Source organism: Artemia franciscana, chromosome 3 (assembly GCF_032884065.1).
Source record: "Artemia franciscana chromosome 3, ASM3288406v1, whole genome shotgun sequence".
NCBI lineage: Eukaryota > Metazoa > Arthropoda > Branchiopoda > Anostraca > Artemiidae > Artemia > Artemia franciscana.
The window spans coordinates 11324169-11345980 of NC_088865.1; the positions used below are offsets into that span (position 1 = coordinate 11324169).

A 21812-nucleotide genomic window follows, 5' to 3' on the forward strand; every position below is an offset into this window, starting at 1 on the left:
GAGATAAGAAAAAAAAAAAATTTCCTCCCCTAGCCTGGAAAATTTTACAGACTCAAAAAATTGAGAGCATAACATGTTTTCATAATAAAAAGAAAATTAAGTTTTACAATCTATCAGAACGGCAATTTTTTGCGCCTGTACTGATACGTTTTTTAACGGTTCGTTCCAGAAAGAATTTATTATTCTACTCATCCTTCCTCCTTTTAAAGCTTCAGAAACTCAAAAGCATTATTACATCAGGTATGCCTTGCACTATGTCAATATTCATCGCCTCTGGCAATACAATGATTCGTAGTATGCTTTCCAAAAGAGTCATACCCTTCCCTCACCCGAGCCCCTTTTTGAGATCATTTCCAATGCTCATTAAATTTTGCTTGCACTGTAAATATTTATGATGCAAAATATTACCTTGTACTATGTGCTACCAAAACGGCAATTTTCTTCACATCTAGTCCACATCGTTTACCAAGTTCCAAAACTCCATTTTTCTCCTCAAGAGGAATCGTAGTCAAGGACTCTAAATAGGCCGCATATACTAGAATTTGCTGCTCTTCGGGGAGTTCACTTGTATACCAAGCAATAAGGCCATGCTCGCTACAATCCTTCAATTCCTAAAAGAATAAAACACATATGTACCTTTACGTCATTATTAATTTAAAATCGGCCCAAAGATTCTACAGAAAAAAAGGAAGCAAAGATAACTGAAGGGAGTAACATTTCTAAATGTGACCCCCTCCCTTTTCCCTGGTGGCCCAATGGCCAGAATTGCTATTTTTCCACTATTAAAACTCTGATTTAAAAAAAATTCAATTATACACATTATTGTTACCATTCTTGGCAGGTTATTAGCCATTTATTTGTAAGTTGCATGTCTGGTTCATAAACTAACATCAACATTGTTTAAGCAGAGTGCAGAGTGACTTGAATCAAGATAATCGCTACAGAGTCCTTCAAAATCTCAAAAGTCAAATCCTGAAAATTGCAATAGCCAGTAACATGTGATGTACCTGCCGTAGGCGAAGAGTTTGTGCCCAAGTAGTATCTAAAGTCAGTGAAGTTTTCAGAAAAATAAACCGTTTTAGCGAAGACGCAAGTCGCTCTCCAATTAATCTCCAAGACAAGTCACAGCCTGCTCAAATTGCACAACCGAGATCCTTCAATTCCGTCGTACCAAATAACCCTCCAAAAAGCTTAAAGGGCTCATATGAGCGTAAAACTTCACGCACATTAAAAACATATTACTTGAGACGTACGGACAAAGAAATAATTCTTTAGAAATTCATTGAAAATTGACTATAAACACCTTCAACATGAAGGTTTTGTATTTCTACTAGGCCACCGTTTGACCTGCCACATGATTGGTCACCTGGTTACCAATCGTCAGTATATCAAAATCAAAAATTCAACTTCCGATTTATGTCAAGTATATATTTATCAAACAAATTTATCTCAACCTAAAAAAAAACCTTAGCGTGTCTGGGGAGTGCTTTCTGTGTTGATTGCAAAACTACAAGTCATATATGCTATAGTGCAAAGTCCACAAAAATCACAAATCTCTCAATACATGAGTTCAAAAATTTGCTTATACTGATGAAATATAGATGCATCCATGACAATTATCATTCGATTTGCCTCCAAGAACATTTTCAAGCAAAGCAAACACAGCATGGACACTGTGTCATTCGATGACAAGACACCTTACTCTGTGCCTGTTAGGCAGTGGAATAGCAGAAGTAGACTCTCTGGTGGACATTTTAACATTTGTGAAATATTGCGTTCCAGTCTATTCGAAACAGATGGTCATCATATAACTCTAAGAGTTGATTCAGCTGATTCTGTTTATAAATGTTCATCTACCCACTGATGGTAATAATGTTAATTAAGGATATTCACTGGCATTATTATGTGATAAACTAAGATCCTTCATAGTTAAAAGTCAGCAGCGTGCACGTTACCCAGCATGACGACCGGTGATTTTGATTGTAATCTTTTGGAGCCCAATTTTCAACCTTTACAATGTCAAACACAGATCTAGGGTATGTTTGCTAAAGTTTTGTCCATATTAGACAAAACTTGTACTTTTACGTTAATCCACACATCCTGAAGAATATCTAACTTTGATAATAGTGCTGTACCATCGAGTCTAAAATCTGGTGACCAGGCAAAGTTGCTGATTATCAGTTATCTGATCACCTCCCGATACCATGCTAAATTTTTGTGCCTTTTTCTAGCTTCTGAAACATTCCATCTGGTCCCTAAACAGTTCAATATCGTCACGACTGGTACAAAAAACCAACCAAGTCCTGTTAATGGAGTCAGTTGACATTATTCTAAATTCATTAAAAAAAACTTCCGATGAAAAATATTTTTTGAAGAATTCCGAAGAAATCCAAAGAAATAGAAACTTATAATAAATCAAACTCAAAACGATCAGAAATTACTACTGAGGAATAAATGAAACCCAAAACGAACAGAAATTAAATAAACTATCAATACAAACAAAACAGGTACTAATATTATCGAATAGATAAATCTTAAAATGAGTGCAGCTTGAATTGAATATGCAAATCAAGCCTGAAACAAACAAAAGTCCACATAAACAAGAGTTTGCAGTTTTCCTCCTTCTCTCACTATAAAATTCTAAAACCTACTAAGTCATTGGCGCTTTGCTGAAAACTATATGTGTCTTGAATAGTCTCGGACAGTACAAATATAATCAAACTGAATATGTGATATAGAATGATGTTAATTGTTGAAAGATTATCAGTTCAAGATTTTATTTAACTGTAATTTCTATTTTCATTTTCAATGCTGTAACAACTGAAAAAAAAATTATTTGTAACTTAATTCGTTTTCATTGAAGTTTCAATGACGTAGAAGGCTTTAGACTTTAACAGTTTGGAGAGGGGGGAGCGGCCCAAATCTTGTTTGTAGTGGAGCTACATTTGTCATGAACATTCTTCGATAGAACTAATAAAATCAAACTGAATATTTGATATATAACGATATTAATAGCTGAAAGCTCATCAGTTCCTGATGCATTTATACTGTAATTTTTATGTTTGTTTTCAATGTTGTTATAAATTAAATAAAAAAAAACAAGTTTTTTGAAATGAAAGTAAGGAGCGACATTAAAACTTAAAACGAACAGAAATTACTCCTTATATGAAAGGGGTTTTTCCTCCTCGACGCCTCGCTCTTTACGCTAAAGTTTTTTATTGTTTTAAAAAGTAGAGTTGCGAGAAAGAATCAAACTTTAGCGCAAGGAGCGGGGCGTCGAGGAGGAAAAACCCCTTTCATATAAGGAGTAATTTCTGTTCGTTTTAAGTTTTAATGTCGCTCCTTACTTTCATTTCAAAAAACTTGTTTTTTTTATTTAATTTCTGAAAGTTTTTGAATTAATGCATGTCTGATTTTGGCTCTCCGTACATAAATTATTAAAATGAAATTTGCATATTAATTCTTTTTTTGGCTAAATGGCTTTCTCTTAGTTTTGATCAGACGATTTTGAGAAATAAGGGGTGGGGAAGGAGGCCTAGTTGTCCTCCAATTTTTCGGTTACTTAAAAAGGCAACTAGATCTTTTAATTTTTAACGAACATTTTTATTGGTAAAAAAATACGCAACTTAAGAATTAACTTACGTAACCAACTTTTATATTCTTATATTTTTGATTATATATATGAGGGGTTGGTCCCCTCGTTAATACCTCGCTCTTCACACTAAATCTTATTTTGTCTCAATTCTTTAAGAATGACCCCTGAATCAGAAAGGCCGTAGAATAAATAGTTGAAATTACTTAAAAAAATTTTAGCATAAAGAGTGAAGTATTTATCTCCTCCTAAATACCTCGCTCTTTATGCTAAAGTATTTTTAGAACCCCTCATATGCGTAATAATCTCTGTTCGTTTTAAGTTTTGATGCTTCTCGTTACTTTCAATTGAAAAAACTTTTTCATGTTTATATTTTCATTGTTTGTTTTTTTATAGTAATGCTAGAAAGTCCTGCGCCCTTTTGATTGAATTTCTCTTCCCCCATGAAATATTCCTCCAAGAAAAGATCCTCCCATATAGCCCCCTCCGCTGAACCCCACGCCCAAACCAAAAAAATCCCCCTGATAACGTCGGTACACTTCCCAGTAACCATTACTGTATGTAAACAATGGCCAAAGTTTGTAACTTGCAGCCCCTCTCCCAAGGACTGTGGGGGGTACGTCATCCCCAAAGACATAGTTATTATGGTTTTAGACTATGCGGAACAAAATGGCTATCTCAAAATTTTGATCCGTTGACTTTCGTAAAAAAATGAGCGTGGGAGGGGGCCTAGGTGCCCTCCGATTTTTTTGATCACTTAAAAAGGGCACTAGAACTTTTCATTGTTAGAATGAGCCCTCTTGCGACATTCTAGGACCACTTGGTCGATACGATGACCCCTGGGGAAAAAAAAAACAAATAAACACGCACCCGTGATTTGTCTTCTGGCAAAAAATACGAAATTCCACATTTTTGTAGATTGGTCCTTGAAATTTTTCCTATAGGGTTCTCTGATACGCTGAATCCGATGGTGTGATTTTCGTTAAGATCCTATGACTTTTAGGGGGTGTTACCCCCTATTTTCTAAAATAAGGCAAATTTCCTCAGGCTCGTAACTTCTGATGACAAAGACTAAATTTGATGAAACTTATATATTTAAAATCAGCACAAAAATCTGATTCTTTTGATATATCTTTTAGCATTGAAATTCCGTTTTTTAGAGTTTAGTTTACCATTGAGCCGGGTCGCTCCTTACTACAGTTCGTTACCACGAACTGTTTGATATAAAAGAGAATATTTGTAATACAATTCATTTTCAGTAAGGCGCCAATGACGCAGTAGCTTTTGGATATTTAGAGTGAGAGAAGGAGGCTAACCCTAGACTCTTGTTTCTAAGGATTTGTGTCCGTTTCAGGCTTGATTTGCATATTCGACTGAAGTTCCACTCGTCTTAAGATTTACTTATTCATTTATATTAGTACCTATTGAATGTTTGTTTGCTATGATTGTTTATTTAATTCATGTTCGTTTTGGGTTTCATTTTTATTTCAATAGTAAAATATTTTGTTCTTTTTAAGTTTAATTTTAATATTCAATTTAAATTTAACTCGTTTTAAGAATTATTTATTCGTTTATATTAGTACTTGTTTTTTTTTGCTATGATTGTTTATTTAATTTCTGTTCGTTTTGAGTTTATTTTTTTTTCAATAGTAATTTCTGGTAGTTTTGAGTTTGAGTTATTGTAGGTTTCTTCTGATCATAAGTTTAAAGTAGCCTTTACTTTTCTTTGAAAACCTTATTTTTCGGAAAGTTTTTGTTTTGTTAATTTCTGTTCGTTTTTGTTGCCTAAGTTCTAAGTTTTCAAAATTACCTATTTCACAAAAAAAAATTATTTCAAAATAAATTAACACTCCTGACAAAAACTAACAAAATTACACCGAGTATTTGATATATAATGATATTTATTGCTGAAAGCTCACTTGGTCAAGATTTTGCTTTACTCAGGGCCAGATTTAAAGTTTTGACGCTTCTGGGCCCAAGCATTTTGCCACTCCGGCAAAACGCTTGTTTGCAAAATTTTTCAGGGTAGCCCCAAAACTTCGGGGATAGTGAAAGCTGCAGGGCCTTGGGGCCTATTGATAAATCCTCGCTTAGTTTCACTGCAATTTCTCATACATTCAGTAATAAAATATTGTTGATAATTTTTTTTTGGGTGGGGGTATTGGGCTATGCAGGGAGGGCCAGGGGTCAGCTCCCTGAAGTTTTAGAATAAAATATCGTTAGTAAGTTTTTCAGTGGGGGTGGGGATCAGGCTTATCTGATCTTTGAACTATTTTAAAGACCCTCATATAAAAACATTATACTTCCCAGGGCATAACATACAAAACTTTCCCTCAGACTTTGGGGGAGGGGGGTTGTGTTGACCCTAGAGATTTTTTTATTTGATCTTCTGCTCCTATCGAAAAAAAAACTGATAGGATCAATTTAAGGCAAAGACGGCAGGGGGACTATTTGCCCTCTGGTCCCTTTGACTTTAAAAAAGGTAACTAGAACTTTCAATTTCTAATAGAATGAGCCACTTACGAAGTTTACTCTTCCTTAAAAACCTTATATACCCCAGGGGCATAATTTTAAATACTTGCCCCCCCCCCCGGGTTCTGGGGGGCTGTTGAAACCCCAGAGTTGTGATATTTGGTCCATTTTGGACAAAACAAATATATCAAAAATTTAATGAGACACATTTGGGGAAAACAGGGTTGGTGGGGGGGGGGCTATTTGTTATCGGATCACTTTTGACATTTAAAAAGGGAATTAGGATTTTCTGTTTCTTGACATTTGAGTCCCCTCTAAAGTTTATACGACCACCTCTTTCCTAAAAACTTTATATGCCTCCAGGGCATCAGTTACAACAATTCCTCTGGGCTCAGGGGGGTTATATTGACCCCGAAGTTTATGTCATCTGATCGTTGAATTATTTCCAACAAAACGGCTATGTCAAAATTTTGATCAGATTCTTTTGGGAAAAAAGAACGTGTGTGTGTGGGGGGGGGGGGGGGGTAAATTCCCTCCGATCACTTTTGATGACTCTTAAAAAGGTAACTAAAGCTTTCAATTTCGAATAACTTAAAATACTTGCCCCTGGAAAAGTGCTGTAAATGCAAGTGCCCCGTACTCTTGTTTGTAGCAATTTGTCTTGCGAGAGCAACACTTTGGCTTTGTCCCGTTTTTTTGTTTATTTATTATTATTTTTTTCCTATGCCGCCGATGTCGGCTTATTCCTGGAAACTGGTAAGGGTCTAACCTGTGCGGTTTTTACGGAAAGTGTGGACCTCAGACAGGATTGATGAATATGGCATTACATTTTGGAAAGCTCCGCAGAACTCTTGCCTGGGGCCAAAAAGGATGGTTTTTGCTTGTCCACGAGCCAGAGCCTATGGTGTGCGAAGTGAAGTGGAGTTATGTAGCCTATGTCAGAGAGGAGTATCTAAAGTTGTGCAGCCAAGCTTTCGTTTCATCAAACCATGTTTCTGCTTTCGAGTGGAAAGCTCCGTTCTAGCAGGCAGGCACCACTTTCAAATTGAAGATGGACTAAAATCTATAAGTGTTAAATATATGCGGTAGTTACCCAGCCCCACAGCCAATATACCTTCTTTAAATGATAAATAGAAAAATTTACAGAAGCAAAAAAGCGGCATTTTCCCACGGGTCCGAAAGTGCTGCCGTGATTTTCGCTGGATTTATCATTTGTTTTTTCGGACTTGGGATTGAGGTAGAGAAATGTTATCAGATGTACCTCTTAAACTTTAAAAGTTCTGTCATTGCTAAAGAAATTGGAGCTTATCCTTTGCTCCTTTCTAAGTGGTGACGTTAGAAAGTTGGCCTACGGCAAAAAAAAATCAACTTTTGAACTAAGATAGATAGAATTTTTTTTTCCGACGGCAATCGATAGCTCTTGATGAGCTGATCAAAGTATATGTCATTCATTTCTGATACAAAAATTCCTTCATGAGATATACTAGTTTGAAAGTTTCAAGGGGTTGACAACTTCAGTAGTAGGGTACACACTGAAACCAAAAATAAGCCGATACCAATTGTGAGACATGTAGGGGACTTGTAAGGAAAGGTCAGCTGTTAGCTCATAATCATGTTCGGCAGTGGGGGGGGGTGCAAATTTTGCTATTTGGTGTACCTATTATTTGTTTCCAGTGTACTTGATGATAAGACCGAGTTGGTTCAAGTGGTAAGACATGTAGGGGACTTGTAAGTAATAATCGTCTGTTAGGCTACAATCATCTTTAGTGAAGAGGTGTTTGTAACCTTTGCTAGATGGTGTAGCCTACCCATACTCACTGTAACCTAGAATTAAGTGTTTACGCAACGGGTACAAACGATCACATAAAACAACGAGGCAGTTTCGTAATAATTAATAGAGTGTCATCTATGGTATTTTGATCCTGAAAAGTTACGGATAGCTTTAAAATACCAACTAGATTATATAAGATATTGTTCCAAGTTTTGATCCGTCACGATGTCTACGATTGAAAAGGATAAAGTTGAACTGGCTAAAGTCAATTTAGTCCCTTCATTCGATATTCTTTTGTTATTGTTGTTTTTTCAACCCTGAGGAATAGCCTTTGATCATGTAATTACTGATCGCCTTCTTCTTTGAACATAACGTTTCAAAAGCTTCGATAGGCTGACAACTTCAGCGTTTAACTGATAGCAAAGAAATAAAACCAAAGTGTTGCTCTCGCAACACTTTATTCGGCGAAGCCGGACAAAGGTTGCCGCAACACTAGGTCTAGTTTTGTTTGTTTTAAGCTTGATTTGCACATTGAATTTATGTTTTGCTCGTTTTAAGATTTATTTATTCATTCATAGTAATCCGTGTTGTGTGTTTTTTTTTCCTATGATTCTTTATTCAATTTATGTTCATTTTGGGGTTTTCAACTAGACCTTTCAATTCCTAATGAAATGATGCCCCAGACTCTGGAGGGTTGTGTCGAACCAAAGTTTTTGCTATTTGATGTTTAAACTATTTTGAACAAAATAGCTATCTCAAAAATTTTGATCGGATACATTTGGGAAAAAAGAGCCGGAAGGGAGGGGGGCTAGTTTCCTCCGATCACTTTTAACTTTTATACTAGCTATTCTAATTCACATTTAAATGAGCTCCACCGAAGTTTATACGACCATACCTTCCATAAAAACCTTATATGCCTTCGGTGCATAATTTACAACACATGCACTTGGGTTCCTGGGGTCTGTATTATCCCTACTGTTTTTGTTATATGATCTTCGGTCTACTTTGAACAAAAATGCAATGTAAAACATACACAAATCGGGAAAAGAGGATGAGGATGGGAGGGGCTAGTTACCGTTGGATAACTTATTACTCTTAAAAAAGAAATTAAAGCTTTCAATTTCTAATTATTTGAGTCTCAACGGAAGTTTGTATAACCGCCTCTTCCATAAAACCCTTATAGGCACCCAGGGTATAAGTTACAACCCTTCCCCCGGGCTCTGGGAGGGGTTATGTTGACCCAGAAGTATTTGTCATCTGATCATTTGTCTATTTCAAACAAACTGGCTGTCTCAAAATTTTCATCAGATACACTTGGAAAAAAAGAGGATATGGAGGGGGGTAGATGCCCTACGATTATATTTGACTCACAAAAAGATAACCAGAAATTTCATTTTCCAATCAAATGAACCACCTCTGAAGTTAATACAAAAACCTTATACACCCCAGGAGCATAACTTGCTCCCAGGCTCTGGGGGTTGTGTCGACCACGGAGTTTTGTTATCTGATGTCTGAACTATTTTTAACAAAATGACTATCTCAAAATCTTTATCTGATGGGTTTAAGGAAAAAGAGCGCAGGGGAGGGGCTAGTTGCCCTCCTATCTCTTTTGACTCTTAAAAGGTGAAATAGAACATTCAATTTCCAATCAAATGAGCCCCCTCTGAAATTTATATGAGCACCGCTCCCATAAGAACCACATATACCCCAGGGCACAAATTACAATGCCTGACCATTGGTCCCTGAGGGGTTGTCGGAGTTTTTGTTATGATCTTTGGACTATTTTTAACAAAATGGACTATGTTTAATCTCAAAATTTTTATCGGATGTATTTGGCGAGAAAGGGCCTAGAGGAGGGGTACTAGTTGTCCTATGATCACTTTTGACTCTTACTAAGCGCACTAGAACTTCTGATTTCCAATTGAATTCCCCCCCTCCGAAATTTATACGATTCCCCCTTCCAATATGAAGTGCCTCTAGAACATATAAATAAATATTAAAACACTGGAGCCTTCTGGCATTTACTATGGGCAACGCTATAGCGTTGCTTCTGATAAAATTCACCTACAATTTCATCTCTTCCAAAAAATCACACCAGTTGCCCTGAACCGATATTTAGACTTCTTTAGGTGTTTACTGAGCCAAAATATTCCAAAGTCAACGTTTTGAAGAAATATAAGCAGTTCTTTTGCATCGAGTTCTGAAAGGAATCATTCGTAGACGGTCGACAAAGTCCAATCTTATGACTTCATGCAGTCACGCAAAGCTATTGGTTCGCTCTCTGGAAATAGTCTGCCTAAAATTTTAGGGCTCATTAATTGTAGAAGGATTCCCACAAAACGAAAGTTCTCCAAGATTGTTGTTGAGCATCATCTTATTGGTAATTACTCTTCTTGAACAAAACAAAGTTGGAATATGGTTTTCCAGTTTATGTCTCGTTCAGCAGCCTCTCCAACTGCACCTGCTTCTGACGTTTCTGAAGATGAGTGGTATGTGTCTTACGACTCCGAGTTATCCCGCTCCTGGTCCTTTCATAGAGTAATCTATGAAGTGACCCTAGACAATTTCTTGCCCTCTCATCCAGATATTGACTATGTTGATAGTCTTCACCCCAAGAATATGTATTCAAAAGCTAAAATGGAAGTCCTCACTCAGTGTCCATGGAGCTAGTGCAATGAATCTGAAATATGTTGGTGAAGAAATAAACGTTCAAATGAGGATAAGTACATTTATTAAACAGTGAAAACAAACACAAAAGTCTGGATGTTTCGATCACATGTATAGCGATCGTCATCAGCAGAATAATCATCATCAGCAGATGGACATTTTTGCTGATGAAGATCGCTATACATGTGATCAAAATATCCAGACTTTTTTATCTGTTTTCACTGTCTAATAAATGGACTTTTTCCCCACTTGAACGTTTAGCTGTTCATCATAGAAAAACAATGTGGTCATGGAAAAAAAAAAATACCGAATTTAAAGTAATCCGTCGAGAACACGATGGTGAAATACTCACGATACATCCATCCCTTCTTCAGCAGATGATATTCATGCTCATGGTGTTCATGTTCATATCCTGTTCATATCTTGTTCATGATATTAATATTTATGATGATATTCATGATAGTTTCAACCTCCCTCTGTATTTGTGATATCGCTTCGTAAAAAAAAAAAAAAAAAAAAAAAAAAAAAAAAAAAAAAAAAAAAAAAAAAAACAAGTTACTTCGTCTGACCATCATCACTGCATTCATCTGCAAGATCTTCAAGCAAGTCTTTTTAAGAGACCTCAAAGAAATATATTACACCCCTCCATATCAGTTTGACTTTAAGCCTGAATCTAGATGTGCTGAAGCCTTGGCTGTAATCGATAATATTTCGATCGAGATTGATTCTTCTAGAAAAGCCTTGTCTTTGCGGACACAACCTTTAACACACCTTAGACTCTCTTCTCCGCCACGATTCGGAAAGCTACAACATGTAGTGTAAATCTTACAGTCATTTGTTCTCTTAATACTCGAATCTTTACAAACAGAAATTCTTTCAAATTTAACCAATTAAATTTACTGATTTGTTTTCCCGGTTCAATGTGGCACAACGACTAAAATGTGAAACTGCCCTAAGAACTTCATTATTTGAAATACCCAAAAGATGAATCTTCAGGAATCACTGTTTTTAGATATGGATGAACTCAAGATGAATCCAAGGGGGGGCAGGGGAGGACAGTTAAAGATATATTGCGTTGATTGTTTTTTCTCAGGGAAACTCAGGGATCATCTCTAATCAGGTTACCATACTGTTCAAACACGATCACCACAACCATCAATTATTTCTAATGTCGTCAGCTGACCCGGGTTCTCATTCATGAATAAGCAAAAAGCAGTAGCAGGTAAAAATAGAAAAGAAAAGACATCAGATTGATCAAATGATGTATAAATAGAGCGCAGTTTGTTAAATGAAAGATAAAATAATAGCCTTTTGTTAAAAAAGAAAAAAATACCAAACAAAAGAAAGAGAACTCATTTCGTCGAAAAAAAAAGTTACTCAGATAATGTTAATTTTCATAATTGAAAAAAATCAAGTTTTGTGCAATAAAATCTTGTTAAAATTAAAAAAAAAAACTCCATTCATGTAAGCTTCAATAATTCTATTGAAAAAGATTTGCAAAATAAAACTAACAACAACTCACCGCAGCACCAAGCCGCCTTAGGCCAACGTAACTACGCACGTTGCTGCTCCATCCCAGTCTATTCAAAGCCTCCCTCTTTACACCCTCCCAGGAAGTTCCTATTTCCCTCAAATCTTTCTTTATAACACCCTGCCACGTTAACAGTTAGCGACCTTCATTCCGTTTAGCCCTAGACGTTTCACTGGAAAGGACAATCTTTGACAATCTATCATACTTCATCCGCAGAATGTGTCCTAGCCATCTCAGCCTTTCTCTCATTATAGCCTTAAAAAGTGGGATTAAACCATACTTTTCATATAGCCTATGGTTGTAAATACGGTCAGTCAACCGTATACTCGGAACAATTCGTAGGCATTTTCTCTAGAAAATATCTAGCAAATCTTTATCTGCTTCTCAGAGCACCCACGCTTCAAAGCCATACTTGACAATTGTCGTAACTGCTTCCAATATTCTAATCTTGGTTTGCACACTTATCTTCCTGTTCTTCCATACTTTTTTTAACTGTGAAAAACACCATGAGCCTTGGTTATTCTACTGTTAACATCTTCACTGCTCCCACCGTCTTTACTAATAATACTACCAAGGTAAGTGAAGTTGTCCACCTGATTTGCAAAATTAAAGATTATTTGCGAAATAAAAGATAAAATGAAAGCCTTTCGTTTGACGATAAAAAAGAAAAAATAAAGAGGAAGAAAGGTAAAGCAAAAGAAAACCTTTTATCAAGTAAAAGACTTTTTAATCGCGTTCTTCTTGATATTGGACAAAAAGAAAAAGCAGATTTTTTATAGTTTAAATTCGGCAGCATCTTCTATATGATAGTTGTAGAGCGGTTTACATGAATACAGGCTAAAAAAAAATAATTAAAATAATAATTAAAAAACACAGGTAAAGATTGTTTGTCAAATGATTGTCAGGAGCAGCTAATTTATTCAAAACATGATAGATGACAAAAAAAAGCAAAAAAAAGAAAAGAAAACCCTGTGCATGATGACCAAAAACCAACGAAAAAGGGCGAATAATAACAAAAACCGTTACGTTAAGTAAAAATTATTTTAAATGATATTTTTCTTTACGCTCGATAATAAAAAATCATGAAAAGTTCTCGATGTGAGTGATATAGAGCGGATAAAAAAAAGTAATAAAAAAAAGTTCCACCGACTTAAATTAGTATAGGCTGGCATACTTAAAAAAAAATACTGAATAGAAAATTATATTTTTGGAATAAAATCACATTAAGTTTCTTTGCTGTGTGCTGTTGGACTAAATTTTTAAGTTAAACATAAGTTACTGATATTGACAAAACAGTGCTCCTGGAAAGCTACTTAAACCGAAAAATTTAAATGAAAAAGCGAGTTGTCTATTGAAGCAACTAATAGTGATTTTGTTGCTGATTTAGTGATTTTTCTCAAGAAGTCTGTCTTCTTTGTGCTGATTTCATGATTTATTTTTCAAGAATCTAGTGAATTTTTTTCACTGGGTGGCAACCCTGAGCTTTTTAATCAAATATACGTGTCTCAGTCTGATCTATCATTAACCTGACCTAAACCTAATTAACCTGACCTAAATTAACATAATCTAGCCAAACCTAACTTTAATTATTACCAACATAGCTTACATAACTCAGAAAAGGCTGATTTGCACAGCTAATTGAATCCAAGCAGAGAAAAAGGAATTCGGATATTTACCCGTGAATGTCTACATTAAACATATTTCGGAAACTCATGGTACCACAACTACTACTAGTAACAACTCACCGCAGCACCAAGCTGCCTGAGACCAACATAGCTACAGACGTTCCTCCCCCACCCCAGTCTACTCAAAGCTTCCCTTTTTACACCCTCACATTTCCTTTAAATCTTTCTTTATGACATCCTTCCACCCCAGACGGGGACGACCTGCTTTCCGTTTAACCCAAAACAGTTGGCCGAAAAGAACAATCTTTTGCAATCTGACATCCTTCATCCGCATAACGTGCCTTAGCCATCTTAACCTTTCTTTCATTATAGCCCTAGAAAGCGGAATTGAACCAAATTTATTGTACACCAACTGTTTGAAATACGGCTGGTCAGCCGGGTACCCAGAACAATCCGCTTTTCGGAATTTCATATATTCAGAATACTTTTCATATAGCCTATTGTTGTAAATACGGTCAGTCAACAAGGTACTCAGAACAATTCGTAGGCATTTTCTCTAGAAAATATCTAACAAATCTTTATCTCCTTTTCGAAGCACACACGCTTCAGAGCCATACTTGACCACTGGCATCACTATACCTTCCAATATTCTAATCTTGGTTTGCATACTTATCTTCCTATTGATCCAAACTTTTTTTAATTGTGAAAAAACACCTTGAGCCTTGGCTATTCTCCTTTAGCATCTTCACAGCTCCCACCGTCTTTACTAATAATACTACCAAGGTAAATAAAGCTGCTCACCTGATCAATTTTTTCGTTACCAAACGTCACTTTTCATCTTCGCTTATTCCTAGCCTTAGTGACTTAGTCTTCTTAACTTTAAATTTCAAACCTATTCTAGCAACCTGAACTCGTAAACCTCTAAAAGTTCTTTCATTTTGCTCACACTTTCATCTAGGATGTTTAAATCACCAGCATATTATAAGTCCAAGAGAGTTTGTTTTCCTCTTTGAATCAGTGGTCTGCAACTGTCTTTCCTGTGCTCCTTATGACAAAGTCCATCAAAATGGTCCACATAAAGGGGGATAGAAAACAACCCTGATTAACTCACGATTTAATACAAAACCAGCTGCTAACCTCCTTTCCTAACTTAACTGCAGCAGTGTTATTTTAGCACATAACACTAATCACTTTGATGTATTTGTCCAGTATACCATACAAGGATAAAACCTTTGCTAAACCTCTTCAATCAACAGAATCGAACGTTTGCTTATAATCTATAAAACTGAGGACCAAAGGTGTTTGACAACGCTGGGACTTCTCAATTGTTAACCTAAGAGTGAAAATTTGGTCGACACATCCTCTACTTTTTCTAAAACCGCACTGTTCTTCTCTTAGAACTTTGTCTTAGAACATCTTTCAGTCTAAAAAGCATAATGTTACTAAGTAATTTGCTACCTACAGAGACCGGACTAATGCTTCGATAATTACGACACACAATCTTATCACCTTCCTTATACAGCAGCTTAATTAAGGGTTTCCTAAAATCATTAGGTACTTCCCCTTTTTTTCAAAAATCATATTCATAATTTCAGTAACTTATTTCTAACCTCAAAACCACAATATTTAAGAAACCCATTTACCACACTATCAGCACCTGGAGCCTTATCTTTTTTAATCCTTTTAGTAACAAATCTTACTTCACATCTAAGGTATCACAAACTTTTTCGCTTTCCTCTATATCTTTTCCTACAACTGTGTCTCGTTCTGGCACATTCTCAAAATGTTCCGTCCGTTCGATCTTTAACTCTTTCCTTATCACTAATTGTGGCCCCATTCCTATCTTTAACTGGGAGAAGTCCAGATTGACTGCTACCTCTCAATTTATTAACAAGCCAGTACAATATTTTACTATTATGCTGTCTAGCTGCATCTTCCAGAACCTCGGCAACTTTATCCATGGCCTCCGCTTCACACCTCCTTAGTTACATATTTTAATGCTTTCTTAACTTTCTTTGCATTCTTTCTTTTATAGGATCAATCACTTAGATAATTCTTGTACAAACCGCTTCTCCTCTCCATTAAACATAAGGCTTTTTCACTAATATTCCTGGCTGCAGTCTTAACTTTCTTCCCTAAGACACCATCAGTAACTTCACAAATTATTTTTCTATAACTATTTCAGCCATCTTCCACATTGTCAAATTTTAAACTCTCAATCTTAGTATTCAACTGTTCCTGGAAAAGTTCTCCCAAGTTCTCATCATGGAGTCTACAAACATCATAACATCCCGGGAGGTGGGTACCCTTCAGAAATTTCTACTTTAAATTAAACCTTGACACTAGGAGATGGTGATCTTTACTTTTAACATCAATAGCAGCACTCCTTTATACCCTAATACCTTATATTGATCCTGCCAGTCTTCATTTTACTACAACATAATCTATAAGGTTTGCTCTACCATCACGTGAATACCATCTCAACTTATGGGCCATTTTATGACCAAACACCGTACTGGTTAGATATATGATAGTAAAAACGCTTAAGTTAATGTAAGTTTCCTCAATTCTTGAAAATAAGGATCCTTAATAAGAATTCCGTTTTGTCCGGTGAAATTTTGGTAACTTCATCACTATAAGCGCTATATTTTCAATGAAAAGAGAAATCAGAGCAACTTACCTTAATATAGGCTTCAATAATTGCGGCACCAGAAGTTTCACTCGACAGCTTATGAACACGCTTCAAGAAAATAGTGAGGTGACAAAGGAACCTCAAAGTATTTCGATCAATCTCTCTCCTATCATTATCAAGCCAAAGTTCTGCCTGTTCAATAAGACCATCACAATCATCAAGTATTATACATTTTTGGATAACATTAATCGGTCGCATTTTATCTGTCATTCCTTTTGAGCTGGAGAAAGCTTCCACAGAATCAAAAATCGCTTCCAGGTCCCATCTATTTTAAGAAAGAGAGACTATTATTTGTGCTTGAATGAAAGATAAACACATAAGAGGTTCAATAAAAAGAAAAAAGAAAAAATAGCGTTTTACCTTCTTTCTCTGACAGTTATTTTTAAAAGTAACCCTGAGCGATGAACCAAACAAACAAAAAATAAGCCATTGGGACCTTGGACTCATTAATCGTTTAAGAACTTTAATTGAACGTTTACAAAATAATTTTGAAATTAATATCATAAAAAAGATGTTAGTTCTCTTTCTATAAAACATTTTTAGTCAGATTTTCTTATGCAGAGCCAAAAATAAAATAGGAAAATAAGTTAGTTTAATATTTTTGTTTGAGTAATGGATAAAAACACCCAGGATCAACAGAGACGTCAGGCATCAATAAGTAGGTTTCTGAAATTACGTTTTATTTTATTTCTTATCTGAAAAGATATTTTTCTGACATTTCTCGGTTCTTCATTCCTTTAGAACTGGAGAAAGCTTCCAAGGAGTCGAAAATGGCTTCCATTTTCCATGTATTTTAAGAAAATGAAGTTACTATTTGTGTTAAAATTAAGGGTAAATAAAGCTAGGGTAAATTGGGTAAATTGGTAAATAGTAAATAAGGGTAAATTGAGCTAGGGGCTTAACAAAGAGATCTCCAAGATAGCGCAATACCTTATTTCTCTTACAGTAGCTTTTTAAAAGTAACCTTAAGTGATTGATCTGAAGAACAAGCAGGAATAAACATACCATTTGTATTTTTGACTCGTTTAACGTTCAAAGTCTTAAAATAGCATTAAAACATTATCTTTTAAATTAATATCACAAAAAAAACTCTAACTTCTGTCAGAATTTTCTTCAGGATTTTCACGTAGAGTCAAAATTAAGGCTGGAAAATCAAGTAAGCTATTACTAGCCTGTGAATAAGCACAATAGCTCATCAGTAGAGGTCTCTGAAATGACGTTTTATTCTGGAAATGATATCTGAACCAGACGTTTTATTCTATTTTTCTGTCGACTGTTTTTCAATACTAACCTTTTATAATTATTACGTTCTTACAATATTATACGTTTATTATGTTTATATATTACAATATATAGATAATACGTATTACAATATAATACGTTTATTACAATATTAGCGTTTATATTTGAAATGACGTCTCAACCTGACGTTTTATTTTATTTCTCTGACGATTGTTTTTCAATATTAAACTTAGAAATCTTAACACTGACACAACAACATTAATATCGTTTTCTAATCTAACGTTAAACGGAAATTTCTATTCCTATCATTTACTCTCCGAATTTTTTTTCAGAATTCACGTGAGCGAAAAAGGAGCCAGATTTCAGTCTTAGAAACGTCATTTTTACCAAGTACTAGCTGTACGAAATAATGTGGTTCGATATCAATTCTATACCCATTGTTAAAGAAAGGTTAAAATGGCCAGGCCAGGTCTTAAAAGACCAGTATTAAATACTACTGGTATTTAAGGGTTATACCAATAATGTATACTTAATGCAAAGGACATTTCAAAAAGCTCTCATATATTAATTTTGCCACATCTGGCTCTATGTTCACACAGTTACGTATCACTCTGTCAATAAAGACCTCAGGCCGAGGCGTACCCAGGGGGGCCTAGGGGCCCTCCGTATGGTAAAGTTCAAAGTTTTCTTAAATTTCTCAACCCTTCTTGTTCAAATTATAGTTAAAACGTTATTATTACTGCCATCCCCATTTTTTTAGCATCCCACCCCACACACAAAAATGTGTGTATGTGCTATCCTCTTGCGTAGCGGATGTGAACAAGCATAATTAATCAGGTCATATCTACTGCTTGTATCCCCTAGCCATGGATGGATCCATACACGGCAGGCATGGAAATATGAGATTGAGAACAAAACAAAGTGGGGGGGGAGGGGACTTGGCATTAACAGCAACGTAACAAATTATTACTTTACGGAGAAGAGCTGAAATGAAAAACCTGAAATGTTCATTCGCTCAGCGGAGAACAAAAACATAAGTTGTCAGCTTCTTTTGGAGAAAAAAAGAGAAATAACAATAAAAGTTTTTGTGATATAAAGAAACAATAAAGGAGAAAATGGAGAAATAATAATAAAAGTATCTGCGATAAAAAGAAACAATAAAAGGAGAAAGGGGAGAAATAACAATAAAAGTATCTGCAATAAAACGAAACAATAAAAGGAGAAATTACCACAAAAGTATCTGCGATAGAACAATAAAAGACGTGCATCTCTCTAATTAAGACTATGTAAATGGAATAAAACATGAAAATTATATGGAAAGAAACAAACTAAGGGAGACTTTAACTTTTCCTGTAGCGAAAATTAGGACCTGAATGTGCAATTTTTCTTTAGTATTTTGAGACCCGCCTCCTCAATCCAAGACCATTTCAAATCTCGGAAAAACCTAGTCTATCATTTATTAAACATAGTTTTAATGTGAATAGATAAAATTGGCACCCCCTGTATATTTGAAATAGCTATCTACGCCTCAACATGGCAGCATGCATAGAATTTGTCTTTGGTAGCAGCTGAAAAGAATGTCTTCAAAAGTGACCCATAAAAACGCACAAAGAGAAATCAAAAGTGAGCCAAAAACAGCACAAAGAGAAATCAAAAGTGACCAAAAAACAGCACAAAGAGAAATCAAAAGTAGAATACTGATTGTAGCACATTTTAATTACTCAATTATACTTTTATAATTAGAGCCGATGTGTATAAAAAAAAATACTAAAAAAAAACTAGGATTTGATAGCAATTAATGCATCAGTTTTACGATTATATTCCTTATTGATGCTAATTCTAAATTCGATGGTCGCTTTTCTGACAATACACCCCATCCCTCTTACTGTACTAACTGTCTTTAACTGTACTAACGTACAATTCCTATTTCACCGATTCAACCGATCAGATTTCCACTCGCTGCCGTCATTTGGTACATCTTCTTCATGTTCGGACAGATAAAACAATTTGGTGGTAGGGGCATTTTCGATTGAAGCAAACCTTTGTAGACGTACCAAAAACAGTGAAGACCTCAAACATAAACAGAAAATTGTGTTTGGTCTGTTCTAAAGTTAGATTCTTTCCTCTTTTTTCCTTTTTTTACTCTTACACTTTTTTTGTCACCTCGAAAATTACTTTTTATTATATGTTAATGTAGTATCGTTTTGTGTAAATATACCACTTGAGAACTAAGCCGGCCTGTGAAAGGGAGATAGAAAGCTAGCTGAGGTAGAATTAGAGGGATGGATTATAGTTGGGGTTCCCCAATTCTGATGTCACCGAGAACTTCTAACTTTCACGTAGAACTTAAAGAATACCTTTAGATTTGAACAAAAATTCCTTTCGAGTCTATTTTAGATCTATATTGTTCCTTCATTTTCTCTTCTTTTTCCACACTTTTCCTCTCTCTTATTTTGTTTACCTTGACAATTATTTTCTAATATATGCTAGTATAGTATCGTTTTATTCAAATATGCCATTTGAGATGTTAGCGAGCCCTTGAAAAGGAGGTAAAAAGCTTACTAAGGTAGAATTGGGAAGTAGATTGGTATTGGGAATACTACTAACTACTACTAACAACTCACTGCAGCATCAAGCAACTGAGGCCAACACAGCTACGCTTGGTCCTCCTATATCCCAATCAATTCAACGTATCCCTCTTTACACCCTCCCAGGGAGTTCCATTGCCTTTAAATATTTCATTTAATATTTGCCACTGAAAAAGCTCAGTTTGTCCTACTCTGCCGAACCGACTTGTGACGTTGCTAAACAGATCTTATGAATGAATTGGTAAGAATTTTGAGAATTTTTCAGAGTAGCTGACATTTTGGGCTGGTAACGTGGCTTAAATTGAGTAAGTTTTACTAATTCAGCTTGTCAAAAGGAAGATGCATGAAGTGGCAGCTATGAGTCATGTTAAAATATTAGCTTGATTTTCGAACTGAAAATACAAATTGTACTGAAAAATATGATGAGGGTTCAATAAAATAACACAAAATGTGTAAATTTGAAAGAAACAATCGTTAAATCACCCGGTATTACCCAAAAATTCTACAAAACATTTCAGAAAAAGAGTCGCCTAAATAGATGTACTATTTGAATATTTTAAACTGGAATGAAAAGATGTAATAGGCCAAAATAAAAGCTAAATTAAAAAGAACTATATTCAATCTTCAAAAATAGCCAAAATATCGGCCAAAAATTTTGACAAAAATTGAATCACATTTTTCTTTAACGTAAAAACTGTTTATGATGCGATACTGATGTCAAAACACTTCTGATATATACGTATATTGCTAGACTAGTCTCAAATGGATTTCGTAGATATATTCGAAGACCACACTGCCTTTCCATGACGAAAGTAAAACAGTTCAAAATAGGGATGATACCTTTTTATTGACAGTGAATAGATATAAAATTATTTAACTGGATATTTCGAACACATATACAGTGTTCATCATCAGCAGTAAAACTAAAAGACATGAATAAAAGTAAACATGTCTTTATTATTCATGTCTTTTGGTTTTACTTCTCAATTATTCACGTCTTTTAGTTTTACTGCTGATGATGAACACTGTATATGTGTTCGAAATATCCTGTTGAATAATTTTATACCTATTCACTGTCAATAAAAAGGTATCATCCCTATTTTGAACTGTTTTACTTTCATATGGATTACAGACAATTTTGACCTTCCCATTTGACAGTCTTTCGCAACAAGGAAATTATATAACTAATCCTCTTCCAGTAATAACATGGATATGTTCAAAACCATTACGGCTAGACTGGTGGGTACAAAAAGGTATATGAGCACGTTATAGTCAGGCGTTCAAACCCCACACCTGACAAAATTTTATGTCAGGCTGGCAGAGTGGTTGCAGCACCAGGCAAAAAGCAGCCTTTTGAAATCCGGACAAGACAGAATAAAATCACCAAATATTCAGCAAAAAAATAAGTTTTAAATATTTTCAATTCTATAGCATATTTGAGTTCTACAGGAAGAAACATAACTTTAATAAACATACTGCTTAGATACTTGAAATAAGCGTAAAAAGTTGTATCAGACACATAAGAAAACCAACTAAAAAGAGCTATATTAAATTCAAAAAAGAAAGAATCGGAAAAAAAAATTTCGACTGCAAATACTTTTTACATAAAAACAATACGCGATGAGATTTACC

The 21812-nt window shown here is 35.1% G+C and overlaps 1 protein-coding gene across 1 annotated transcript in view; it reads right to left on the reverse strand.

Annotated features, from left to right (window-relative positions):
• Nucleotides 1-21812, reverse strand: part of LOC136024881 (nuclear pore complex protein Nup107-like) — an 84418-nt gene that overhangs the window by 20994 nt on the left and 41612 nt on the right. Inside the window, exons 7-8 of the mRNA XM_065700412.1 lie at nucleotides 16339-16615; nucleotides 409-611 (exon numbers count right to left, since the gene is read on the reverse strand). Coding sequence (XP_065556484.1) covers nucleotides 409-611; nucleotides 16339-16615 — 480 coding nt within the window. The remainder of the gene's footprint in view (nucleotides 1-408; nucleotides 612-16338; nucleotides 16616-21812) is intronic.